Source organism: Pelodiscus sinensis, chromosome 3 (genome assembly GCF_052426305.1).
Source record: "Pelodiscus sinensis isolate ZL-2025 chromosome 3, ASM5242630v1, whole genome shotgun sequence".
In the NCBI taxonomy this organism is placed as follows: Eukaryota; Metazoa; Chordata; order Testudines; family Trionychidae; genus Pelodiscus; species Pelodiscus sinensis.
In genome coordinates, this window is record NC_143054.1 from 16,315,081 (window position 1) to 16,342,849 (window position 27,769).

Below are 27,769 nucleotides of genomic sequence, written 5' to 3' on the forward strand. Positions count from 1 at the left end.
CTGCAGGGAGCTTTTTAAATGTACAAGAGCTCCGGCAGGACTCCTCCACTGGCCCCATGCTCCCTGCTTGCCTGAGCCTCTGCGGAGTTTCTGCTTTTGAAATGTACAAGAGCCTCGCTGGGGCTCTTGCACATTCAAAAGCAGAAGCTCTGCAGGGAGCACGGGGCCAGTGGAGGGACTTCCAGTGAGGCTCTTGTACTCCCATTTAGGCTCTTGTACATTTCAAAAGCAGAATCACTACTGTAGAAACGGAAAAACAACAAATGGTCTGGTAGCACTTTATAGACTAACGAAACATGTAGACGGTATCATGAGTTTTCGTGGGCAGAGCCCCACCTCTTCAGTAGAAACGGCGTGAGCAGAGACTGCTTCAGTCCCCGCTCACACTGTTTCCTGCTGTGCCTCTACCTCCCCTATCCTCCACAGACCTGCTGCTGAGGGTAACCAGCTTTTAAGCTAGCTCCCACCAGCTCCTGCTCCCCCCACTTGCTGCCTCTCTCCAGCAATGGGGGTGGGGAGCAACTGGTTGCATCACTAGTCAACTATATGATAAACTTATGCTTATCAGATAGTCAACTAGTCACTTACATCCCTACTCTGACAGTATAATATTCTTAGTCCCTGATTATTTATGGAAATTGGAGGGACATTATGACAGTCTAATGTCAATATGATGATCTTGGAAACTTTGTGAATGTCAGCAAGTTTCTAGTTTAAAGGGTAAAAGACTCAATTAATCCTCTTTGCAATTCCCTTCCCTACCCTTGGCCTAATTGATTCAGTAATCTCAAGTAGCAATGTTGCCCAAAAGTTTTTTCAGTTGTCTGGTTAGCTGGCTGCTCTCACATGACTCTGATCTGAATATTGCCATAATCGTGATGGCAAGATTATGATTAGTTTTTGGTCTGCAGTGAAGGGACAATAGAAACTGAAGGGGAAACCAAAGAGGGGATGAAGAGATCCTGATGGGGATGTTGGTAGGTGGGATAGGGAGATTGGGGAACAGGGAGCAAAAGAGAATACTAGAGCAGGAACAAGAAAAGATAGAAAGGGATTGCTATGTCAATTGTCATTTCTTCTCTGCATTCTGAGTTTGGGGAGTGAGCAGGGATCTGCTCTTTCCCCTTTTGAGGTTGGGACCTTGAGTTTATTAACATATTGATATTATCAGGTTCATCAATCAGCATTTCTCCACCGTACTCCAGAGAGAAGGAAAGCCAACACTTCATGTGTTAGAGCCACCCTGTCTAAATTCTAGTCATGGCTGTGCCTTGCTTGTGGTTTTAGTGGCTCCAAAGTCACTAACTGTAGTTAGTCCCATAAGCACGTTGTCACTTATCTATACATTTATTTTATCCTTTTCATTAAGGAAAGCAAAACTGGAGAAGGAGAATCTATGGCAGGAAAATGTCCGAAGGGAAGAAGAGGAGAAAAAAAAGCGATTACAGGAAGAGCGAATTCAGGAAAAAATTCAGGAAGAAAAGCAAAAAGCTGAGGAGGCAGCTGCCCAGGTGAGACAGGAGTCCCAGCAGCAAAAACTGTCTGAGGAAAAACATGAGGAAGAGAGGAACAAGTTAGCAGAGATTCAGAGAGAAGCAGAACAAAAAAGGCAGAGACAACTGGAAGAAGACATAAGGAAGCGAGAACAGATTGCAAAAGAAGCCGAGGAGAGGCGTAAACAACATGAAGAAGAGAAGAAAAGAAAAGATGCAGTCAACTTGCAAGAGTCAGAGAAACACATTTCAAAATTGAACTTAAATGAGAAATTTGCAGACTTATTGAAACAGACTGAGGGTAGAAATCTTAAACCAACATGGAAAAGTGAAGGTAAACTTCATTTATTGATTTATTTTTTGTTACAAATGTTCTTTGTTGTCTTGAATGAACATTGTTACTTCATATTTTAGACATTTTAATGTAGGATAATGACAGTATTGTAGGTTATGAATTTAAAAATTGTCAGATGACCAACAACCATATCTACAGCTGGGGTAAATCTGTTGATGTCAGTTGAGTTATACTGAGTTACACCAATTTACACCGACAAAGGGTCTGACCACAAATCTTTCAGTGCTTTCAGTCAATAAATCCTGGACATTTAGAGCAGTAACATTTTAGCTTTCTTCCACTTGGTGTTTGCAACAGAAAACTCAGCTATTATGAGCTGAGATGCTCATAATATCTTATAAAACAGTTTTGATAGTTGTCATAACCAGAAGGGCTGACCAGCAGCCTGGGAACTAAGGGGTTAACCTAGCCAGGTATCTGGTCAGGCAATAGTAATGCAGGTAGGGGACTCAAACTGGGACAAAGGAATTTTTAACTTTTCCCTCCTTTGCCTGGGTCAGAGCAGTTTTCTTCCAGGTTACAGGGAGATGGGAAGCCGTTAACTAACTTTACTCTACTTACATATTGTGAAAAGACTTTTCTTGTAGAGAGAGAGAGAGATGGTCTCAATCCTTCCCCCTCTTCAGTCAGAGGGTGTGTCTAGACTACAGGGTTTTGTCGACAAAAGTGGACTTTTGTCGACAAAACTAAACCTGCGTCTACACTACCGCTGAGTTCTGTCGACATAATGTCGACAGAACTCAGCAGTTTTGTCGACGCTGGTAAACCTCATTTTACGAGGAATAACGCCTTTTGTCGACAGAGTTCTGTCGACAGAAGGCGTTAGTGCATCTAAACTGTTCTTTGAATCTACACTGCCATGTCGACAAAGCAGCTTGCTTTGTCGACAGAACTGAATGTAGTCTAGACGCTCTTTGTCAACAGAAGCTTTGTTGACAGTATCTGTCAACAAAACTTCTGTCGACAAAAGCCTGTAGTCTAGACGTACCCTTAGATGTTTCCAGCAGGTATCTTAGGTGGTAAGTGGTGGTCTCCTGGACTCTGGAAACTCCTGCAGTTGTTTAGTTTTCCCTCTTTATATTCCTTTTATCCAGGACAGGAATTATTTGTGTTCAGTTCAGATTTTTCTCACCTTGAGTGGCAAAGTAGCAGACCAAAATGGGTTCCAGAATCAGGTGGCCTGACCGCATGTCTTCGTAGATTTATAGTTTGGGCTTATAGGAAAAACAAAGCCATTTAAAGGTTGTTGACTTGATCATCCTAAATTATCATTAATAGCTTTTACTAGAATACCTGGACTAATAAAACAGGTTTCCACTTTATCATTCTTGTATGTGAAATTAGAAATATTCAAGCACAAAAATAGATTATACAGAATCAGGGGATCACAAACTCTTGAATGACCTGTTTTGCATAGAGCATCTTTGAGTTATGCATTTTCATATTCATATGCTAATTTTTGTAAAGCATGGAAGCCTTATGAAAATATTGTGCATCATTCAACTGTTATTTTTCACCATATGCTTAGACTATAAGGTCTTTCGGTCAGGGACCATCCTTTTGTAAAGTGTCTAGCACAATGGGCCCTGAACCAGCTTGGTGCCTCACTATTGAAATTCCAAAATAATAAATACGAGTAATACTTTTTCTTCTATCAGGTAACATAGTCAGTGCCTCAGAATCTAGGAATTCAGTTGCCTTGGTGAATTACAGAGCTTTATACTCATTTGAAGCAAGGAATCATGACGAGATGAGTTTTAATTGTGGGGATGTAATTCAGGTAAGACTGACAGTTCATGTTAAACTAACTGCAAAAATCCTTGACACATGCCTTCATAGAAAGTTATGGTTCTTACACATTATAGATCTGTTTGAATTTACACTATGTGCTTCTTTTTAGGAGGTGGTAGTAGGATTGATTTAAGCAATATGTACCTTTAGAACTGACATATTATAGAGGAGTTAAGGACCAAGGACTGGTATGGACTACTATGAAATGCCCAGCTTTGAAATAATTATTGCTGTTATAAATTTTGTGAAAGGAATAATAGGAAAAATATAATTAATCACTGCTCTCCTATTTCTAGTATGACATTTTGCAGGTATGCATATAAGGTGGCAAAGAAAATTTGCCTACAGCAATGCAAAAATAGTAAGCATTGCCATAGATAGAAGTGTATAAAACATTATTATTCTTGATGCTAGAATTATTAAATACCTGACCTGCCTGATTTGAATAGGTTTGAGGGTTTCTCCTAAAGAATTAAATATCTGAATAGTTTTCTTGGTTACGTTATCTGACTGGTGGTGGTTCAAGGAGATGCAGATGTGGTATGTACACATCCAGTGCACCAGAGCGAGGGACTTTCACCTAACAGTACTCATAGAGGGGGCAGATCTCACACTTTGTGGCTGTTGCCCCAACCCCTCTCAGTTTCTTCTCACTGCCTGTGGCTGGAGTCAGAGTTCAGTGTGGTTGTAGTCTCACAACCTCACATTTAGTTTTAGCCTAATTTAAACAGTGTCCTTCCTGTGGAGGGGTGATCCCCAACATTGACCTCTCTTTGCCCACATTCAAGAGCATTGTTCAATGTGTACATTGTACGAAAAAGGACTCAGGTGCAATGTGCCCTTTAATTTTTTCCATCTGTGTTCAGAATACATTTTATGTGCACTGAGGCACATACAAATATGCACCACCAGTAGAAACATACACTGCCAGCTGTGGGTGCTCTGCTAATCAGCTGGGTGGCATTTGAATCACTCCTGAGAAGCAATCCAAGCACTCAGCTTACAGATGACACTGTTCGGGTGGTGCACGCTCTTCATCTTAAGTAGAACCTGCTTGAATAGGCCATACAGCCTGATCCAGTGTCAAAACCCACCTCAGGTCAAAGATTGCTGTTGGGCTTGGAGAGTAGTGCTTTGTTGAAGGAGAACAGTTCCTCCTCCTCATTGTCCACACTGAGGAAGAGGTCTCATAAGACCAACTGAGACTGCTTCAGGTCACAGAGTGTATAAGAAACCTTATACCTTTTACTCTGGTTCCAGCCTTCGGGTGTCCAATGAGTCTGGTACAGACTGTGTCCATGTCATCAGGAATCTACCTACCTCCTTTGCCTTTTGCTCCCAACTTCATTGTGGTCAGGACTTTTCCCAAACCATGCCATCTCTGGCTCCTATGTTGGAATAAGCCATTGAACTTTCATGTCTGTTGGTACTGTGTCCAGACACTATTCTCAAGCCAATACTGGAAATGGTGCTAGGGACGTTGGCACCTAGGGACGTTGGCACACTGCATTTGATGCTGCAGCTGTTGACATTGACACATTTGGGCACTCTGAGACCACTGTTTTCACCAGGACCAACGCTGCCTGTGGCACCACTATGCTCAATGCAGATGGAACCAAATTCATCAGGGCAGTGCTCTGTAAATTGTGCACTTCGTATATGTATCCCTAGCCAGAGGAGACTTAATTTATGTAAAAAATTGTTGCCTTATTCTGTGTTTCTATCATGCATAGCACAATGAAATCCTTATGTTGTTTAGGTCTGAAGTGTTACTGTAACACAAATAATGCTGCTAGTAATCATAGTAACTTTCTGACAAACTCAGTCAATTTCAGATGCATGTTATGTCCTCTCTTTATCCTTTTAAATAAAACAACTATAAATATGTCCCCAAAGGTTTGTTATAATACAGAACCAGCAGTTTATCCCTTTTCCCATTTAAAAAGTACTTCTGGGCTTTATAGGAGCAAATAGTCTTGTTATACAGTTTGGGATAGTGTTACTAGGCAGTGGGATTCTTAGCTTTTTAAAAAGGCTAAATTCTAAATGGGATGATAATCCAGATGATAAAGTCTAATCCTTATGTCCAAAACTTTTTCAGTTAAATCTGTAGAATTGTAGATTGTGCTAACAAAATAAATGTTTTGTGTGTCTCATATTATTGGTTTGCTTTTTTCCTAGGTTGATGAGAAAACCATAGGAGAGCCTGGTTGGCTATATGGGAGCTTTCAAGGTCATTTTGGCTGGTTTCCAAACAACTATGTAGAGAAAATACCAGAAAGTGAAAAAGCTTTATCTCCTAAAAAGGCCTTACTTCCTCCTACAGTATTTTTGTCTACTACCTCAGCTTCTCCAGAGTAAGTTTATGTACAGGTTGAACCTCTCTGGTCTGGCAGCATCCTTGGTCCGGCAGGCTGGTGGCAGAAGAGCCAGTAGTGCAACTAGAGGATAGGGAGGCGGTGGCTGGGAGCCTGCCCAAGGAGTGGAGCTGGCTGGTAACTAGGGGGCTGATGGCCAGGCCTGGGCTGGGAGCGGGGCTAGGCCAGAAGTGGAGTCTTGCTAATGTACTTTCTAAGAAAAATTATGTACTTGTGCTAAATTTGCAGACCACTTTCACCAAGTAAATCAGCAGAAGACACGGATTACCATAACATACCTTTCTCAAGCCTAAATGTCAACACAACATGGCAGAAAAAATCCGCTTTTACTCGTACTGTGTCCCCAGGATCTGTTTCTCCTGTTCATGGACAGGTATATTGCTGAGACTTTTACGTATTTTAGGTTCATGTTACAATACTGATATACTTTTGCTTAGAAGAGTCACACTTTTTCAACAATTCATTTCAGTAAATAAGCCAAATTCCTAGTTGGTGTGAATTGACATACCTCTGCTGAAGTCTGTGGAGCTATCTTAATTCATTCTACCTGAGGAGGATCTGGTTGTTAAGCTAACTCTGTCTTCATTTTTTTTCCAGACCATTTGGGGATTACTATTTGTATATACATTTCCTTTCTTTTTCTACCAAAACGTATATTTTTACCCTAGCCACAATGCTACCAATGTGTGGGCCCTTCCAGAGCTACTTCCAAAGGCATTATATTTCTTTGCAAGCACTGGAGCCAACATTGTTTCGTAGAACCAGATATTCATCTAAGATATTTCTAGCTTAATTGGTCAAGTCCAGAAACAACTCCTGAGTCCACATGTCACATAACCACAAAACGTTGCAGTCAAGACAGCATGACGTTGAGCTAGCATTTAGGAATAAACACACCTAGAGAACAAAAGATGATTTTTGAAAATTGCACAAAAATTGTTGATTAACATTTGTATCTTTATTTGAACAGGGACAAGCTGTGGAGAATTTAAAAGCACAGGCACTTTGCTCCTGGACTGCAAAAAAAGATAACCACTTGAACTTTTCAAAAAATGATATAATTACTATCCTGGAGCAGCAGGAAAACTGGTGGTTTGGAGAGGTGCATGGAGGAAGAGGATGGTTTCCTAAATCCTATGTCAAGATCTTGCCGGGAAATGAAAACAAACGAGAGGAGTAAGTGAGACTGTTGGTAATTTTGTATTCAACAACTTCAAATAGAGTGAAAAACATGGGGACACTTTAAATTATGGGAACGGAATAGCATGCATGACCCACACCATGCCATTGTGGGCTGTAATTTAGCTAGCTTTTACAAGCTAAGTAATGTTGGGTCTGCTCAGTAAATGAGAGATCTTTCAAGCTGAATGCTAGAAAACAGTGATGCCTGGTTATTCTACAAGGGACATGCTTCTTCCTCTTGATTCAGTATCTCAGCCTGATGGTATCAACTGCTGCTGAGGGTATCAACTTTTAGTTGATACACCAAATTAAGAGGCCTTTGCCATTAATCACTATAAACTCCCATGGCACGTCTTGAAAAAACAGTGGTGCCTTTCCTAGATGGCAAAAGTAGTGAAATTTATCCGAGTATTCAAGTCAACAATTCAGTTAAGTGCTGAAAAATTTTAACTGCAGATTGATAGTTGAAGTGATCTTAAAGTTCTTTGTGATCTTCTAGAGTAAGGCAAATTTTAAATAAGTGTTAAGTTGTTATACAAAACTTTATTTTAGGTGTATGTCTGGAATATCACAATTTGTGACTGAATTCTCTAAATCTTGTAGCTTAAATATGTAAGTCATCTCTATGATTAATTGAAGTCATATTTTTTTGCTCTAATGGTAAACCTAATTACTTTTAATTGAAATTTACCTTTTGCTAATAATATTATTGCACTGTTTCTGAGATTCCCTAGATATGACCTATGTAATATTTAGGAGATATTGAAATAACATTAGTAACTACTTGCAACAGCTAATTAAAAATGTGATGGACACACCATTAGTAATATATGCCAATTGAGAATGAAATAATGCTTGGCTGTAATTATTTGTGTCTCAAAGAATCTGAAAATTACACTGTACAAAATCTTTATTACTAATTGAAAAATATTTTGTTAAACTAGCCAGACTAAATCACTTCAATCTTTGTCTGCAGATCTGAAACCATTTATGCAGCTGTAAACAAGAAGCCTAGTACATCATCTTATACAATTGGAGAGGGTAAGACTGCAGCTGTAACGTCAGTTATGAACTTATAAAACTAACTTGTTTAGTAGCATGTCAATTAATAGTGGATATGCACAGAATTAGACTTTGATAAAGTCTGTGATTGTTATAGAGTTCAAATACAGTTCTGATACAGTTATGTATGTTTTTTATATTAGTAAGTTATCCATTTTTATCTTTGTATGCAAGTGGAGAAAGTATAAGTTCAAATGGGTAAAGTAATTTGTGAACTTTTTAATTTGATCTGTATAAATTTTCCCACTCTTTAAGACTATACAGAATATGTAGTCAAATATCAGAGGGGTAGCCATTTTAGTCTGAATCTGCAAAAGCAGCGAGGAGTCCTGTGGCACCTTGTAGACTAACTGAAGTGTTGGAGCATAAGCTTTCGTGGGCTTATGCTCCAACACTACAGAATATGTAGACTCTGCTTAGAAAAGTTAGTCAGGCTTTTGATCTCTATCATGATTATCCGATATTATGGGGTCCCCCGGGTGTATAGAGGGTTTCCTTTTATAGCTTTTCTGAATATAAATGATGGTGCTGAAGTGTGGTCCATGCTGAAATCTCTCACATATAACACTTCTTGAACCGTGATCTGTGACCACTGATGATCCACAGAGAGCTCACTGTTCACATGATACTAACTCTTCTCATTTCCATCTGCTTAATTACATTCAGACACTAAAAAAATTACTATTCCACGTAAGCAGTTGGCTGTGATTGCTACATTTGTCACAGAAATGTTATGTGTAGAAACAATTGCAAATAGAAGGTGAGATGATAGATGCAAACTACTCGCATTTTCCCCCCACCTTGCTGCCTCTATATCTTAAAAGCCAGTTCCCCCAAGCACCATCTCCATAGTACCACCTGCCCTCCCCCCCACACTGCTGCCTCTATCCACGAAACAGCCTCTGCCCATGGTGAGCCCAGGCTTGCCGCGAGCAGAGGCTGCTCTGCATCCTGTGGAGCAGCCCCTGTCCATGTGGGGGAGGGAGGTCCCATTGAGGAGCTGACACACACACACTCCCGTGGACAGGAGCTGCCTTGAAGCAGCCTCTGTCTGCAGCGGCCCAGGCTGGCTGTGAACACAGGCTGCTCCACCAGCAGCCCCTGTCTGCGCAGAGTCTCAGCTCCCTGCTGGGACCCTTCATGGACAGGGCTGCTGAATCTGGGACTGAGCAAGCCTGGCTCAGTCCTGGCTTGCACCGGGTCTAGGAGCTATCCCCACTGCAGCTCTGCAGTTTAAATGTAATAGGAGCTGGGCTACCTGCGCCCCTGGCTCTTACTACATTTAAATTGCAGAGCTGCAGCGGGGTAGTTACTGAACCTAGCACAAGCCAGGACTGAGCACCTTCCCTTATCAACTAATCGTGTAGTTGATACAAATTGTCTCTCAACATCCTTAATGCATACCTGCCTCTCAACATCCTTAATGCATACTATGAAGTTGCTTGAGAAAACGTCATGTGAGAGATTTTAAAAAAGTGACTACTATGCCTCTTGTTATGTTTACTGTAATAGAGTTTTGATAAAATTCAGTTTAGTTTGGCTGAAACTTGATTACAGCTGAAACACTAACATAGTTTCTCTCTCTCTCTCTCTTTGCACAGAGTATGTAGCACTGTATTCCTATGCAAGCTCTGAACCTGGTGATTTGACTTTCACTGAAGGAGAAGAAATACTGGTCACTCAGAAAGATGGAGAATGGTGGACAGGAAGCATTGCTGACAGAACTGGAATCTTTCCATCCAACTATGTCAAACCTAAGGATCAAGATGTGAGTGTTTCTTTTGGGTTTAATAGCTAAAGCAAGAAGGTTTTATTTTGTCTATGTACATTCACTGTATTTTCCTAGAATTTGGACTTTGAAAAACAGGCTGTGCCAGGGCTGGGCAATAACTTTTGATGGGGGTGCCACTCCAAGAATTTGGAAAGTGTCTAGGGCTGGACTTTTCCATGATACTAATGGAAGAGGTGCAGGGTCTAAGATAGAGGGGTGCAGAGCGGAGCTTATGGTAAGGGAGTTTGGATGAAGGAGGGGGTTGTGACCTGGAGCAGGGGCTGGGGTACAGGAGGGGATGTGGGGGTTTGGGCTGTGTCCTGGGGCAAGGGATGGGGGTGCAGGGATTTTTGGTTGAGAGCTGGGGCAAGGAGTTGGGGTACAGAGTCTGGGAAGGGACATGGATGCTTTTCGGTTAAAAAAGCATTTGCCATTTTTTAAATTAGTATGCTTAGTAAAGGGGAAGAATTCAGAAAAAAGTTATTTGTGGCAAAAGAAGAATATTAAGAAAGAAAGAGCAATTTGCAGTAAATTCTGCTGCTAACACTGCAAATTAAAAATCTTGTGCCTTTTGATTGTAGGTTTCTGGTACTGCTGGCAGAACTGGAACACAAAATAAGAAACCTGGTGAGCCTGATGTAACTTAGAAACTTTTAGCTTATGGTATTTTTTCCTTCTTCACTAGTCTTTTTCTTTCTTCAGAGATTGCCCAGGTGACTACAGCTTATGTTGCATCAGGGACAGAACAGCTAAGTCTAGCTCCAGGACAGCTGATACTTATTCTGAAGAAAAATGCTAGTGGATGGTGGCAAGGAGAGTTACAGGTAAGAAAGGAAAAATAATCTTCACACAGTGAATAACAACAAGTACAATCTTTGTGATTTTAGTAATTAAAAGTGAGAAGCTCTTAAATCCTTTTTCTCACATATAACTACACTTGAACATCTCACTGCAAGTTAAAACCTGTAATGTTGGGCCTGTTTGTGTCATGGAAAATCAGTATTTGTAAACCTGGCAGAAGGGTCCAGTATTGGCAGTTAATAAAATGTAAAAATTAGAGTCAGAATAACTCTTTAATCAAGCAATACTAACTTTGTTAAAATATTAAATAATCCTCTGATGAAACAGTGGGAACTCTTAAAAGCGGGGTGAAAGTAGTGCAGTATATTATAATTCCTTGAATTCACAGAACACTTTTCTCCCAGAAAGCACTGAAAGATGTCATAAACTATCCTCAAAGAGCACAATATCATTTAATATCATTAAAATGTTACACGCCTTTGGGAATAAATTGGCAATGCAAAAGTTAATGTATAATCTATGCAAGGAAATATATAAAAATTAGTGTACTTGAACCTTTTTAATCCAGCTACCCTGAGAAACAGTATATGCCAGTTTAAAGAATTTGGCAGGCCAGGGAGGGCGCTGTGATGTCTGTGCATAAGGGTGTTGGGAGTTGGGTGCTTACTGGCACCCTGCTCCCAGGGACATGTGACTTTGCGCCCCACGCTGCTCCCCGGCACTGAGCTCTGCTGCATGGGAGTGGCGGGGAAAAGCCTTAGTGGAAAAACATCACTGCACTGCCGTTCCCCCAGCTGAGGGGCGGGGAGCAAAAGTGCACAGAGCCATTAAATCGAACGTTTAAGGTGTCCCCATTGCTGTGATAAGGAGTAAAGGAAGTTGATGGGAACATTTCTCCCCTCAACCTCCCACTGTAGGAACGGTGCCGAAGTTTGACCTAAGGTACATTGTCTACAGCTACAATATTTATGTAGCCGGAATTGTATACCTTAAGCCGAGATTCCCCTGTAGTGTAGACCTGACCTAAGTTGAGAAGCTGTGAGACTAGAGTGTTCATTACAATTCACTGGTCAGTTGCTTATTTAATTTGCAAACATTTTTTATAGGCAAGAGGGAAAAAGCGGCAGAAAGGCTGGTTTCCTGCAAACCATGTTAAGTTGTTGGGTCCAAGCAGTGAAAGAACTACTCCTGCTGCTCTCTCAAGTAGGAAAATAATCTCATTTATATTTAACTTTTAATAATTTTATTTAACTCTTTCATTTACAGTAAATAACAGTCTGGCTGTGTCTAGACTGCTTTTGCGGAAAAACTTGCCAGCTGTCTACACTGGCCGCTTGAACACTGACTTCCTACTGTCTGAAATCAGTGCTTCTTGCAGAAATACTATGCTGCTCCCGTTTGGGCAAAAGTCCTTTTGCGCAAAGCTTTTGCGCAAAAGGGCCAGTGTAGACAGCTCAAGATTTGTTTTCTGCGAAAATGGCGATCGGGGCTTTTTTGCGGAAAAGCACGTCTAGATTGGCACGGACGTTTTTCTGCAAAAAGTGCTTTTGCGGAAAAGCATCCGTGTCAATCTAGATGCTCTTTTCCGCAAATGCTTTTAACAGAAAACTTTTCCGTTAAAAGGATTTGCGGAAAATCATGCCAGTCTAGACATAGCTTCTGTGTATAACGTACTGTGTATAGTGTAATAGCCTGATTAATTGCTGCCTGTTATCCTTGTGGGGTTGGTTGTGATGCAGTCAGTATTGGGGACCATTGTAACTGGCTCTGAACAAACACAGAAGAGAACATGCTTTGTCCCAAGGAACGTACAGTCTAACAGACAGCTTCTTCAACCAAACAGTACTATCTCTGGCGCCTGTCCTGGGCTGTGCTATCTTACTTTATAGCTTATTGTACTGGGCAGATACCCTTTGTTTCTGTCCTACAGAGGAAAGACTGTGTCCAAAAGTACAGGCAGTCCCCGGATTACGTACAAGATAGGGACTGTAGGTTCGCTCTTAAGTTGAATTTGTATGTAAGTCGGAACTGGTACATACTGTAGGGGAAACTCTAGCCAAACATTTCTCCAGAGCTCAGTTTTATTCTCCCACACCTCACTTCCCTCAGTCCTTTATTCTCAAGCTGAGGTGTCTGCTGAGAAAAGCTGCTCCGCGTCTCCCTGGTCTGCTGGGGGGGGCGCTAGCTTCGCGTCTCCCTGGTCTGCTGGGGGGAAGCAGCTAGTGCGGGGTTGCCTCACCCTGTTTGTAAGTAGGGATCCAATGTAAGTCGGATCCATGTATCCCGGGGACTGCCTGTATGTAAGATTCATCTAATGCTGTGAGATTTTCAGCCTTGCTAACTAGTGAAAGTAGACTGCAACCTTGCACATCCTGGTGTATGCTAAAAGTTCATATCCTACTCTTTGGGGATGCTGCTTCCACACACTAACAAGACTTCTGGGAACTTTTACTGCTATTGACAATACAGCTACAACTGTGCGTTATTCTTCTTCTAAGGATGGGCAGACAAATTTTCACTCCTCATGGATTTTTGATTTGCTACGTAGGTCTTGATAAGAATATTTTTCTCTGGTTCCACTTCCTCAAAGTCTGCAGATTCTGTAGCATCTTCTGTGTTTGTACAAGAACTCCACAGGCATCCATGATCAAAACCTCTCTCTCAGTACGTCTACACTGCACAGCTGTTTCAGGATACCAGAGGTATCCCGAATTAGCTATCCCATGTCTACACAAGCCCTGCGTCTACACAGATATTTTTCGAAATAATGGACACGCTGTTTCGTCATCCCGGTAATGCATGAGGGATAAGAGATGGCTCAAACTAGCATGTTATTTTGAAATTTGGTGCTGTGTGGATGCGCCAGATTTCAAAATAAGCTATTTCAAAATAGATTTGAAATAAGATATGCAATTTGCGTAGCACAAATTGCGTATCTAATTTCGAGTTTAGGATGCTGTATAGACGTACCCTCTGAGATTTAGCTTTTAATACATTTTGAGTACACAAATTATTTTATAATTCACCATGGTACAGGAGGCCCCCACTTTACGACGGCCCGATTTAGAACCTCCCACTCCCTGCACTTACGACTTTTTCCGTAAGTGCAGAAGGGGCCGAAATACCCCGACTTACGTCCTCAACCCTGCATTTACCATGGCTTACGACGCCTGTCAGAAATGCAGGCTCAAGTTACGATGCCCCCAACTTACGACACTATCCTCGGAGCCGATGGCATCACAAGTCGGGAGCAGCCTGTATTATTAAAAAGGGAAGATAAGGCAGTCCAACTGCCCCTCCAAATGGAGATGATAATCTTCTGTGTTTTTTTTTTTTTTGTCTGTCTTTGAAAATTGTTTTAGTCTCATTGATATTTTCTATGGGCTTTATGTTATCTTAACATTGACTTACCTTATACTAGAAGTTCTGCTAACCCCTGTTGTGAATATTTTTTTCTTCCTAGCATGTCAAGTGATAGCAATGTATGATTATGTGGCAAACAATGAAGATGAACTCAGTTTCTCCAAAGGGCAGCTCATTAATGTACTGAGCAAAGATGATGCAGACTGGTGGCAAGGGGAAATCAGTGGAGTGACTGGTCTCTTTCCTTCGAACTATGTGAAGATGACCACAGACTCTGATCCAAGTCAACAGTGTAAGAAATATTTTTTGAAAGCATTTTATCATTTGCATTTCTAAGATTTAACATTGAATTATTGTGTTTAGAACTATTTTATGATTAGAATTAGGAGCCCTATGACTTCTAACATATGTGTAAGTACATCAGAACTTCACTCTTCCACTTGACAGGTCTATACAAAAATATTGCCACTCCATTTCTCAACCAAGGTTCAGTAGCAGCAGTTTTGCTGTGAAGTCCCTAAATAAGCATTACACATGTGATTCATTAACCTTGCTTTTAAATTGTTCACAGTATTTGGTAATTTACAACGAATTTCTCAGTGCTCATGTTCCTCTTCTACTGTATTTGATTTTTTTTGTCTTTGGATTTCTACAAAATATGAAAAATACGTCTGATAAGACTGTAGGTATCTTTGGAATATATTAAAAGTACATACCAACTTAAAAAATAAACATAAGAATAGCAGCTTTCCCAAACCATAAAAAAAGAAGAAAAAGATTCAGAGCCTAGCCGTGAATCCCAGCCTACAGTGTATCCCTCAAATTATCCCTGCTTCTTTAAAATCTTGAGATAAAAATGGGCTTTGCAAAATGTCCTCAAGATCAACAAATGTGGATTATTTGGGGGCAAGCTGTGTAGCACAAATTTTCTAGCACAAATTTCTGTCGTTAATGTAAAGGACACATTATGTTCTCTTTCTAACCTACAACCACTGTAAAAGTTCTGTCTTTGACTTCTCATTCTAGTACTTGGTCACTAGAATTTTCACTTTCATCCTGAGTCAGGGACAGCATGATTAAATCAGTTTTGTCATCTGGACCCAAGGCATTAGTAGCTCGGAACAAATCTTGATGGCTTTGTGATGCTTCACAGGACCAGGACTGCCAACAAAGTAGGAGGAAAGCTGCCCCACGGCCCGACGATTTATAAAGGCCCAGGGTCCTGGCTGCCTCTGCCAAGGTAGCGGTGTCCAGAAGCCCCAGGCCTTTTAAATTGCCACTGGAACCCCCGGTGGTGCTGAAGAGCTAGCAGGGGCACGCTAGCCCCTAGCCCCATCTCTTCTGGCAGGCCTGAAGCTGGCTTCCCAGAGGGTCTTGTGAAGACTCTCCTCAGCCCTGCCTAGAGGTGCCTTACTACCACAGTCTCTAGTGTGAGCAAGTCTTGTCTGTGTCTGTGTCTGTTGGAGGGGGTCAGCTCACTAACTCCCCTAGCCATAGCCAGCACAAGTACTGCATCCATGTCTTGCAGGCTCTGCCGTTTCGCTGCCAGTTAGATGTCATAGTACTCCCAACCATTGAGCCCTCCCAAGTAGGGATGTTAGCGTGTAGTCATTTACACGGTTAACCAACAAGCCTGGGCTTATTGGTTAATACTAATGACTACACACACACCTTACTGCCTCTGTATAAGAGGCAGAAATGGGAGGAGCCAGAAGATAGAGACAGATGGTAGAGAGGCAGCAGCGCGAGAGGCAAGGGGAGCAGGCGGGAGCTGGAACACACAGGAAGTGGCTTTCAGGATGGCTCCCTGCATGTACCGGTTCAGCTCCTACAGAACTGCCTCCTTCCCCTCTCATCCTCCCTGCTGCCTCCCAAAAAGGCAACAATGTGGGGGAGAGGCAGGCGGGAGCTGGTGCTCTGGGGGAGCCAGCTTCAGCTCCTATGTGCTCCCCCTTCCCCCGGCATGTAAATGTGTAACAGCTAAAAAATCCAGTGGTTACACATTTACACAAATACACATTAGTTAACACCCCTACTCCAGAGTAGCTCTCTGGAATGTGTCGCTCCTTGCTCATTAGACACTCACAGTGTTCACAAATTCATGTCTTCTAAGGAAACAACAAACTCCAACTCACTAGTTTCACCTGAGATCACCATTCCACTGAACACACAGCACATCTACTTGATCTCACTGTCAACATATCCAAGTCTGTTTAACAAAGCATAAAGATTCAGATAATATCAACTAGAAATATTGAGACTAAATGGTTACATGTAAAATAATCATAACACACATAAGTTTGGACTTTTTAATTAACTAAATATGCTCACTTTTTGTAGAGTACTGCTCGTGCAAAATCCTTGCCACACTTACAGCTAGGGTTCGCTGTGGTTCTTCTTTCATGGCAAAGCATGCCTCCTAGGCAAAGGACCTTTTGTGTTTTCTTGTGCAGTCAGATGTATTCTAACAATCTCTTGTCTTTAGTCATTACCAGGACATCCCATGCTGTTTGTTTCATGCTGTGGATCTCTTTGCTTATTGATTTTGTAGTTTCTTATTTTTCCTTTGGGTCACTATGTATTTAGACCTGCAGTGTGAGGCATACAATATACAAATGACAAGACAGCAAGACAGGTATCTGCTGCTTCTTGCCTGAAAGGAATATTTCTGAGGTATGCCACCTCCTGGTGACCTGCCTTAATTCTAATACCTTAAGAACATAATTTCCCTTATACATACATAGCTGCTTAAATATTATCTGTACATATTCTTTGGAATGATTATGATGACTAGTATAGAGATGTTAAATTTAGATTAATCAGCTAATCGAATAGTCGATGCAATTTGCATTGACTATTTGATTAGTCAATAAGGACGCCTCCATCCCAGCAACCCCTGGGGCTGTTGCAACACTTCAAAGGCAAAAGCACTGCAGAGAGCACAGGGCCAGAGTTCCCCACTGGCCTTGTGCTTCCTGCAGCATTTCAAAGCGGCAGTGCCGCATGGAGCCCAGGGTCACTCCCCAGCTTGCCCTGGGCTGCATGCGGCATTTCAAAGTGGCAACACTGTGTGGAGCCCAGGGCTCCACGCAGAACTGCCTCTTTGAAGCACCCTCTCTTCTCTCCCCCCCTCCCCCGCCACTTGCTGCCTCTTTCTGATAGAGGCAGCAAGGGGGGAGGGGAAGTGACTAGTCGACTAGTTGTTCACATCCCTAGACCAGTGGGCTGTTGGCTCTTGAGAATGACTGTTCATGCCACTCTTTGGAGAACTCTTATGCAGATATCTGACCAAGAGGATCTCTTTAAAATATTATGCACCCTCTAGGCCACTATTTCTTAAACTTTTTAAGACCTAGGAACACCAATTAATAATTTTTTTTAATGAGGAATATCAAGGATTTTTGGTTGAGCCCCCCCCCCCAAAAGTCGGGGGGTGAGGGGAAGGGTCAGGGGAACGTTATTGAGGGAAAAAAGTCACCTGCCCCTTTAAGGGCAGCCATTTTGAATTCTGTTGTTCTATGCAGCACATCTCCAACTGCCTCGCAGCACATCGGTGTGCCACGGAACACAGTTTAAGAAACACTGCTCTAGGCCACCTGCTAATTGGCACCACAAGTTCCCTGCATCATAGGTTTTAATATCTCTTTTACATACCTTACCCTGTCTCTTCAGTTATTTCTGTTCTTCTCTTGATTGGGCAGTGGCTGGTGCTGCAGAATATCAAAAGTAAAATAAATCATTCACTTCTGGTGTTGCATATGCTACCATTTGTAGTTGTCCTACCATAGAAAAATCATCCATAGTTCAGAGTTGATCTATATCTAAATAGCACAGAGTATAAACTTATGTGAATAGACACAGGTTCAGCATTAACATAGTGTTTTGTGTTTTGTTTGGATGAAGTGAGAATCTCAACTACTTGCCGCACTACTTTAGGGCAGGTAAAACCACCTGTGACCATTAAAAATTAAAAGGAATTTTCCAAAAGTATGAAGATGTTACCCCAACTGTCCTGATTGTTTCAGTTTAGATTAATGTGTTTGACCTACCTATTTTCCATGCCCCTTTCAGCTAGATATAAACTGATCTTCGCTTCCTGTTCTCTGTAATGTGTTTTTGTGTTGGTATGTGTTGTTCAACAGTGCCTATATTTCATCCAATGGAGGCTGTGGGGCATATGGATTTGAGAGACAGGAGTGTGTTTAAAGTAATGTGGATGAAATACAATAAGTAGGTGTTGAGATCTTTATGCATATTGTTAATTTCAACAAAAATAGTCCTGAAATTGGGTCATAATTAGACATTTTATATGATGACTAAGTCATTGCCAAGCTGCTAAATTGGTTTCCTCCCAAATGTTGGTCTTGAGTAACAGCATCCCACACAGAAACAATTGCCAGTCATGGACAACATTTCTTTTGGAATTGGGTAAATGAGAGAAGGCCAGTGGCAGTCAGCAATCATCAAGAAGTAATCCTGTTGATGCTTTGAGGTTTAAAGGAACTTAATCCTGTACAAGAATTAAGTGCATGTTCAGAAATTACAGTTGAAGTCTTTTAGCAATTTCCTGTGTTTAAGCTGAGTGGAACCACACATCTCCTGGACATTATATACCACACAACATAGCCAACCTTGAAAGGGAAAATGCATGACATTTTTCAGTGGAATTTGTGATGCAAGTAAAACTTAAATGGGATTTTTAGTAGGAAAAGTGAAGGGGCAAATTTAACAAGTAATATTAATGTTATAGCATCGTATTTATAAAAGCTTACACTTTTGTGAAAATAAGTGTAGTTGTACTGTGTCATCCATAATCCATATTCTCCCATGACTAGTAGGGAATGTAAAATCCCATTTAATTGGATAACTGGTTAAACATATTGTTTAATTGGTTAACCAATTAAAGGAGGGTAAATGGTGGCAGAGTCTGCTCCAGCCCATCCAGAGCAATAATCAGAAGAGCAATCCCTGTTCTGAAAGCATAAGGAAATAGACCTGACAGTGTGTTAATGTCTAAAAAAAGAACCAGGTGACATGCAAAAGGAAAGGGGATCAGGAAGTGGTCCTGGGGGAGAGGTGACACTTCTAAATTCCTGCTTAGAATGTGCTCTTTAAAAAAAAAAAAAAATTGTTATCTTGAGTAATTGTCTGCAAAGACCCAGATTTCAATACCCAGTGTCAAGAATCATGTATCTAAATTTAAGCATACACATTCCTAATGTGATCGTACAAATCATGTGTTTACAAACAGGATTGGCCCGAGACATTCGCATGCCTCGGGCCCCAGGAGCATGGCCCCGCCCCCAGGAGCGCGATGCATGCGCAGCCCCGCCCCTGGGCACCCGGCGTATGCGTGGTGCTACTCCAGGTGCGCAGCGTATGCATGGTGCCGCCCCTGCCCGGCGAAGCAGCCCCACGCGGCCCCCCCTACAATGGGGCACCTCAGGCGGTAGCCCGGCTGGCCTGTACCTTGGGCCGGCTCTGTTTACAAACATGGTCAGCTAAGCCTCTAACTTGCTATGTGTGCACCTACCAAATGTGTCTGTATACAGCAGGTATTTGCATGGTTAGGTGCACACAAAGGCAGGCATCTGTGCAAACCTCATTCTGAAAATCCAGCTATTTTTTCACTTTAGTGTTATATTTCATCTATATAAAATTTTGTAGAGCTGTACAAAGAAATTTCTCAAGTCTCTGATGTCTACAGCATGTGATTCAAAGAAGAACATGGAGGAAGAGTTGAAAATCACAACAAAAATTTTAAATATATATAATTTTCTAACTACAGAATTGCATTTTTTTTTAAATAAGCTTCTTTTGCTTATTTAAATCTGCTGCAGAAACTAGCATAAGTGTGCTGTAGAACTCAGTGAGGATTCTTCCCACAGAATTTGTTTGTTGCAGTGTGTTCAGATCTTGTTTGGAGATGAAAACCTCAAAGTGAATATAGCATGAGAAGACTAGTGTATATTTTAAAAACAAATGTAGGAATTGAATTGTTAGCCTAAGTCTTGTAGCCTGCAAATTTTCTTTCATTTTTCTCTTGGCACCTGTTATAATCAGTGAAAAGTGATGGTATTTGAAAGCGGATAAGCAAATCTTACAGATAATGCATGGCATTTTGGAGCAGCAGGTGAATAGAATAGAATCTCTCTGATTTTTCAAACAGTTGTCCATGGGTAACCAGATGTGTTCTTAGTGACCTGCAGAATTAAATATTTGAGAACCAAGCTGAATGCGATTGTGGTGGTATTGGAGTTCCTTGTGTTGCGATGACCTTTTAATAGCCCACACCCTAATATTTGAACAAAGTTGACCTAAATTAGATATAGAAAATGAAGCTGTAATTTCTTGCTGTTAATCCCATAGGTGAAATCTTGGCTCACTTGATGTCAGTGGAAGCTTTGTCATTGATTTCATTGAAGCCCAGATTTCCCTCACTATGTTTTATATCCACATAACTTAATTAGCAATGCACCAGGAGATCTTTCATGAGATGGTATTTTTTAATGAATGGGTTGCAGCATATTGATGAGCATCTGTTATTGCTGGTTGATGTTAAAATTATTATTAGGTATAAATAATTATTGACGTATGCTTACAAAATATGGAATTGAAAGTATAGAAAGGCATGATGTTTTATCCTAGGAAAGTTTAAATGTTAGTCATTCCTTTCTAACCTTTGAGTGTTATTCTGTTGTCTTTTGTCCTTAGTACTTTTGTTTCACTCTTTAAATTTGTTTTTGTGTTCATTTTATCCTTCATTTTTTTTTTTTTTAGGACCCAATGTTGTCTTCCAGTGTGAAAGCACCTCAGAGACCCACTATCCAAGTTTGACTATAGCGTGGAGGCAGGGTGGACAGCCCTGATCAGATATCTGACACAATCCTTTTGCTTCGGTTGAAAGATAGATCCACACAAGAATTAGTTTTTTGTATTTTATAATCTGCTGTTACAATTAATTTGTAAAACCAGAAAGGATAGTGGGTCTTTGTGTGGCTTTCACTACTGTCTGCTCTAGTTTTCTCTGGTGTTATTTCCTTTTCTGATTGATAATCATAGATCATTAGCATGCATATCAAAGTATCCCTTGCGTGGTGGGATTTCAGACACACAAAGACCCACTATTTGCACAAGTTAGCTGAGCTGTTTTATACAGGCAGATGTCTTCTTGTAATGCTGTAACATGCATACTTTGCAGAATTAAAATGTTTGTGGATTACTGCTTTGACAGACTTTAGTTTAATCCTGGACACAGTGAGTTTTTTAAATTGGCAGCATATATGATTCACCAAAAAAATAAAAATAAAACCTTGGCCTACCTTTCTACACTACAGAGTGCCACTGTGATTATAAGTATGCCATGTGGTTTAGGTTTTAGATCATAGAACTGTTTTGTCAGATTCAGTCCAGCCTTTCAAGTGGCCTTTTTGTGAGGAAAGGAGTTTAGAGGTTGAACAGAGGGTATGTCTAGACTACATGCCTCTGGCGACAGAGGCATGTAGATTAGACTACCCAGCATAGGAAAATGAAGCGGCGATTTAAATAATCGCTGCTTTGTTTAAATTTACATGGCTGCCGCGCTGAACCGATCAGCTGTTTGTCCGCTCAGCGCGGTAGTCTGGACGTTCCGCCGTCGACATCAAAGGCATTTGTCGACCTCCCAGGTATGTCTCATCCCAGGAGGCTGATCGGTTCAGCGCGGCAGCCATGTAAATTTAAACAAAGCGGCGATTATTTAAATCGCCGCTTCATTTTCCTATGCCGGGTAGTCTAATCTACATGCCTCTGTCGCCAGAGGCATGTAGTCTAGATGTACCCAGAGAATGTTTTCATTTTGTTTTCTTCTCTCACCTCATCACAGTGGCACTATGGGGCATTTTCTCTCAAGATAAGGGGAAGCTAAGATAATATAATTTGTGGGCTGGCCTCAAAGTTGCTTTGGGTGGATGTGTCCTATCCTTTGACAACCACCTTCCTTCAAACACTTTACCATTGTAACACACTTGTTGTTATTAGTTTTAGTGAACAGCATCCCCTGGTCTTACCACAGTTGTACCATGCTGCCGCTGTGCTGTCAGGTTCACTAACTTACCTTCATGTTTTATTTTGTTTTTGTTTTTTTAATTAAGAGCTCTGGTACAGAACTGAATGTCTCTGAAGACTGGTAATTGGATACAGAACTTTCATCTCTAGGACACTTGTTCATATCTAGCCCAGGTCAATAGAGAATTAAAGTTTTTATGATATGATAGATGTTCTTGTTCCAATTATAAAATGAATGGTCTCGGTCAAGTTCCTCCTATACAAGTGTCCATGAGAAAAGACGCTAGTAGACACACTAGTCAGCTTAAAGAGGAAGGCCAAGAATTTGAATGGGCTAGGAAATTGTACCATCCTCTCTCCTGTTCCAGAGGTAGCTTGTCCAGGTCAGGATTGAGAAGCATAAGTAGCAGAATGTTGTAGGAACACTTTTACTGCCCATGCTGTCTCTTCTATGTGGATAAAATAAGGAGGTCTGTCTCCAGGGCTGTAAGACTTACATCTTTTAGCAGCACTAAATTACTTTCAAAGGGAAAAATAAGTTAGCAAATAAGATTTCCTTTAGTTGTGTTTTTAAAATGAAAGGGTCTATTTAATGGAAGACCATTCATCTAATAAAACAGTTCTATGATCCATACCACACAAAGAGAATTTCTAGTATATATAGTATTAAATTCAGTTTGCTTCCTGAATTTGGGATTGAAATAACAAACATAGATTATGCAATCTGAAATTGTTTACAAACTACCGTAAGTTTACAATATATATGAATGTTGTGAGGTACTATCAGGAAAAAGTGTTAATACAATTGCAGAGATTTAAAAGCCTTCTTCCAAAAGTTCTATAAAAGGATGAAATATGTATTTACTATACTTTATCAAGGAATGTATACGTGTCCTTTAGGTCAGAGAGATATATTTTGTGCAATACAAATTACAGTAAGGTGCCTACATCAAACTATAAATGGATTTTTATTCCAGTTGTATTTTGTCTCAGTATTTTGTTATTGAATTAATTAACTTTAATTAGAGGCAAAGAATCTGCTAATTAATTGCTCAAATAGCAGTGTTCTAGCTGACGTAATGTCTTTTTCATGTTGAAATTAGATGTTTAGGCTGTTTCTGTTAAAATGTGCCAGTTGCTTTGTTGCCTTCTCTTAATTTTCTGAATTTGCAGATCTGTTTAATATAGGCAGAGTTGTGCTGTTATATAAAAATGGTATCAGAATGTCACTTATAGTATGCTAATATCTGGGTGCCTTTGTGACTATCCATTTTTTAAAATTCACAATTCAAGGTGTTATTAACCAGAATGGTTAGGTCAGGTCTAATGCCCTAGTAAGTAATAACATTGTTTCTTTCATAGCCAAGTTTGAGAGTTAAATGGGTGAGGTAATATCTTTTATTGGACCAGCTTCTGTTGGTGAGAGAAACAAGCTGTTGAGCCCCACGGTGCTCAAAAGATTATCTCTGTCACAAACAGAAGTTGGTCCAATAAAATATATTACCTTGTCCTCTTTATCTCTCTAACATCCCGGGATTGACACTGCTACAACTGCACTGCATAGAGCAGAGTTTTTTGAGCATCATCAGTGAGCACTACACTATAAAATATGGAAAAGGCCGCAGTCCCTTCCTCACAGTATTTATCTTCTACATCAGACAGATTTGTCAGGTTAAACGTGGCGCACAAGATAACTGTGTGCTTTGGTCAGATAATGGTGCAAAAGGCTTTTTTAAATACACGTTTTAAATTACTGGTAAGAAGAGGCTATGCAGAATACTTATTTTAAGGCAAGATTTAAAAGAACCCTGCTGTATCAGCATAGGTGTATCGAGGAGAACAGCTTAGTTTAAACAGATTTTAGCTTTAAAAGTGAATTTCCTTGTTCTTGTGGGTTTAATTTTGATGCTTAAAACTGTTACCATTTCCATGGTTACAGTGTGATACAGTCTTTCTCAGGCACAAGCCTGGAGAGACATACAGGTTCAGCCACCATTCCAGCCATTTAAGAAAATTAGTTGTAACAGGTCCAATCCCTCCTGACACAGAGGATGGATGGCATGACTGGAGCCCTACAAGGATGGCATCAGGGAGATTCCTCTACTAGTGGAACTGGGAGGAACAAAAATGTTACTGTATCTGCACAGTGTTTTCAAAATCTTTAGGCATCTAGTTTGCAAATGTTACTTTCAAAGCCAAATTTCCTATCTTTAAGTCAGACCCAGACAGGTTGATTCCCTGCACTCAGACACAGCCCAGGATCCAGTTGCAGGGACTGATGTCTGAATAGTTAATGTTTGTGAGGCATTTTGAAGACTTACATAGTGCTATAAAAATGCTAGGTATTAATAATTTTTATTACCTCTGGGATCATAAAAAGGTAGAAGTTCCATTTGTAGAAAATTCTGCGTTCTAATAATAATTGAAATTGCCCCAGCAATGAGTGAATATTTACTCTGAACCCAAGGCTTTTTTCACCAAAGTGGATCCATGAATGATTTATTTTCATGAGATTATAAACTCTTGTAAATAGAAGTCTGTTATAGGAATGCTAACAGATCCTTGCCCATAGTGGTGCTGACTGCTGCTATAGCATAATGACACTTTAATGCAACAGAACTATTAAACTGTTACATAATGGTGTGTGTTGCCTTGAAATATCTTTTGTTCTTTTCAAGCTGTAGTATTAACAGTTGGGGATAAATGTGAAGACCATGCAAACGCAGGCTATGCTTGGCATGAGAAAATTGTTCATCTTTGTTTTTAAAAATCCATAACTATGCAAATGTATTTTATTAAAAGGACACATAAAAGATGTAGCTTGTGTGTTTTGTGTTTTGTTTAAATAGCGTAGTGAAAAAAAAATTCTGTCTGTTAGCTGGCATGGTTTAGCAATTTTTTTCCCTGTATGGAAAACTAAATCCTATTCTACTTACGTTTAAAGTGCAGGGAAGTGTATTGAAAGGTTTGATCCAAGAGGGATAGATTTAAAATTGCCACAGAGATTTTTCCTAGGGCCTGGTTCCTTCTCCCCCCACTATTCAAATTTTTTCATGTTAGTAAACTTTACTCATTGCAAATATTTGACTCACATTACTCAAATGATTAACTCCATCATGATGATGGATGATTGAGTTTATTTGACATTTACATAGCAAAAGCTAGCAAGGATTGAAAAATGAAAAAAAATAAAATGTCTGATGTGGTGGTTCTGGCTGATGTGCTATATTAATGTTAAAGCTCATCCTTAACCCTTAAAATGACAATTGTAATGGTTTACTATCTTAGCAAATCAAAGATGAGGAAAAGTCAGAGCAGCTGCGCAAATCAGTAGGAGCTCTTTCTTTGAGTTAGCATTAGTGATATTGAAATGCAAGTAGGTATCCAACAGTGCAACTCACCACTGTCCAGCACGCTGTCTCAGAGGAAGTTTTGGCAGTGCACAGCGTGACAGCAACTGGGGTGTCAGGTTCCCATCATGCCACTTTCTGCACCCCATAATGCCAAATGCATCCCGTAATTTTCATCATGAACCTGCTTGGAACTTGTCACCATCCACCATCTCTGATGGAAGCCTGGAGCGTGCACAGCTTTGCACCCTTATCAGGAGCATTGCAAGCGTAGGGCACACAATCCTCTAGCATTTGCAGAACCTCAGGAAGAGCCATGGAGACTATGGCAGTTTTCTGGACAGCAGATTTTTGTGGCATATAACAAGAACCAATTCAAGATTGTTACTGACAAATGGTGAAGTTCTGCTTCTGGACTCCACCAGACAGTGCTCGTTTCTGGGATCACATTGTGAAGTAGTCTTGGGATGACAAGCAGTGACTACAGAACTTTCAGACGGGCAAGACTACATCCCTGAATCTGTGTGCAGAGCTCATCTCAGCCCTCTAGTGCAGAAACACCAAAAATGAGAACTGCACTGACAGTGGAGAAGCCAGTGCTGTTTGCATGGTAGAAACAGGCAGCCCTGGATTGGGAAATAGTTTTGGAACTGGAAAATACACTTTGGATGGTATTGCCAAGCAAGTGTGCAGGGGCTAGTCATTGTCTTCTGCTTGACTCTTAGCAGTGTTCAGGACACAATGAAGAATAGTGATAGAAATGTAGCCGTGTTAGTCTGGGGTAGTTGAAGCAAAATGCAGGACAATGTAGCACTTTAAAGACTAACAAGATGGTTTATTAGATGATGAGCTTTCGTGGGCCAGACCCACTTCCTCAGATCAAATAGTGGAAGAAAGTAGTCACAACCATATATACCAAAGGATACAATTAAAAAAATGAACAAATATGAAAAGGACAAATCACATTGCAGAACAGAAGGGGGATGCGGGGGGGGTAGGAAGGGGGAGGAAGGAAGGTAAGTGTCTGTGAATTGCTGATATTAAAGGTAGGGAGAGTGGGATGTTTGTGAGTTAATGGTATTACAGGTGATAATTGGGGAAACTGTCTTGGTAATGGGTGAGAAAGTTCAAAGACTTGTTAAGTCCTTGTTGGCAAGTGTCGAATTTTAACATGAATGACAGTTCAGAGGATTCCCTTTCAAGTGCAGATGTAAAAGGTCTTTGTAGCAGAATGCAGGTGGCTAAGTCATTTAGAGAGTGTCCTTTCTGGTTAAAGTGGCAAGAAACTGTTTTCTCTTTGTGATCTTGTCTGATATCTGTTTTGTGGGCATTAATCCTTTGGCGAAGTGTCTGAGATGTCTGTCCAATGTACATAGCAGACGGACACTTTCGGCACATGATAGCATAGATTATATTTCTGGATGCGCAGGAATATGTGTTCTTGATCTTATAACTCACTTGGTTAGGTCCAATAATGGTATCAGCAGAATGAATATGTGGACAAAGCTGGCAACGGATATTCAGTAATGGGGTTCGTGAACTCTGGTGGAGTGATTGCTTGCATATCCCTATCTTTTTCCCAACAGACCACCTCGCCACAGAATACATCAGTAGAAAGGGCTATTTCTGTAGCTTTGCAAGCACTGATAGATCCCTGAGGATGCTTCACCAACATCAGTCTTTGCTTCTCAGGGAAGGTCTATGAAGCTCATGCCTTTAAGATCTCAGGACTTTTTGGAAAGGTACAACCAGGAGCTTTCATTCCCAATCGGAGTTAGCATTGGTGATATTGAAATGCGAGTAGTGATCTTGGAGGATCCAATCTACCTTTTGCTCCTCTGGTTCATGAAGCCATGCAATGGTCTCCTCGACAGCAGCAGCACCTCTACCAGCTCCCCAACTCAGAATGCTGGCTGAATGTGGGACGCCGATGTTGTTTACTTACAAGTTTGAATCTCTGTGAAAAAAAAATACCCCAATGGTTATAGCTGCCTGCTGCATTTTGCATAATACATGTGAAGCAGAGGGGGGAAGATTACCACCAGGATTGGCGTGGAGCGGCTGTCTGAGTGTGACCAGCAAAGTACAAGGGCTTTCAGAAGAGTTCAGTGCAGGGCTATATGGCTAAGGGAGGCTTTGAAAGAGCTCTTTAACAGCAAGACACAGTAATGCATTAT

At 40.8% G+C, this 27,769-nt stretch overlaps 1 protein-coding gene and 1 long non-coding RNA gene across 6 annotated transcripts in view; one reads left to right on the forward strand and one right to left on the reverse strand.

Moving 5' to 3' along the window:
* The window catches only part of ITSN2 (intersectin 2), a 138,785-nt gene that overhangs the window by 80,144 nt on the left and 30,872 nt on the right, over positions 1 to 27,769 (forward strand). For all 5 annotated transcript variants that reach the window (XM_089777028.1, XM_089777030.1, XM_089777031.1 and 2 more), the window contains 11 exons: positions 1,370 to 1,827; positions 3,507 to 3,628; positions 5,821 to 5,996; positions 6,246 to 6,390; positions 6,988 to 7,193; positions 8,176 to 8,240; positions 9,863 to 10,029; positions 10,614 to 10,659; positions 10,735 to 10,856; positions 11,940 to 12,036; positions 14,297 to 14,488. In XM_089777028.1, coding sequence (XP_089633154.1) covers positions 1,370 to 1,827; positions 3,507 to 3,628; positions 5,821 to 5,996; positions 6,246 to 6,390; positions 6,988 to 7,193; positions 8,176 to 8,240; positions 9,863 to 10,029; positions 10,614 to 10,659; positions 10,735 to 10,856; positions 11,940 to 12,036; positions 14,297 to 14,488 — 1,796 coding nt within the window. The remainder of the gene's footprint in view (positions 1 to 1,369; positions 1,828 to 3,506; positions 3,629 to 5,820; positions 5,997 to 6,245; positions 6,391 to 6,987; positions 7,194 to 8,175; positions 8,241 to 9,862; positions 10,030 to 10,613; positions 10,660 to 10,734; positions 10,857 to 11,939; positions 12,037 to 14,296; positions 14,489 to 27,769) is intronic.
* Positions 16,492 to 18,047, reverse strand: LOC142827755 (uncharacterized). The gene is made up of 2 exons (XR_012902482.2): positions 17,851 to 18,047; positions 16,492 to 16,784 (listed from the first exon to the last, which is right to left on the reverse strand). It is a non-coding gene; the product is annotated as an uncharacterized LOC142827755 (long non-coding RNA).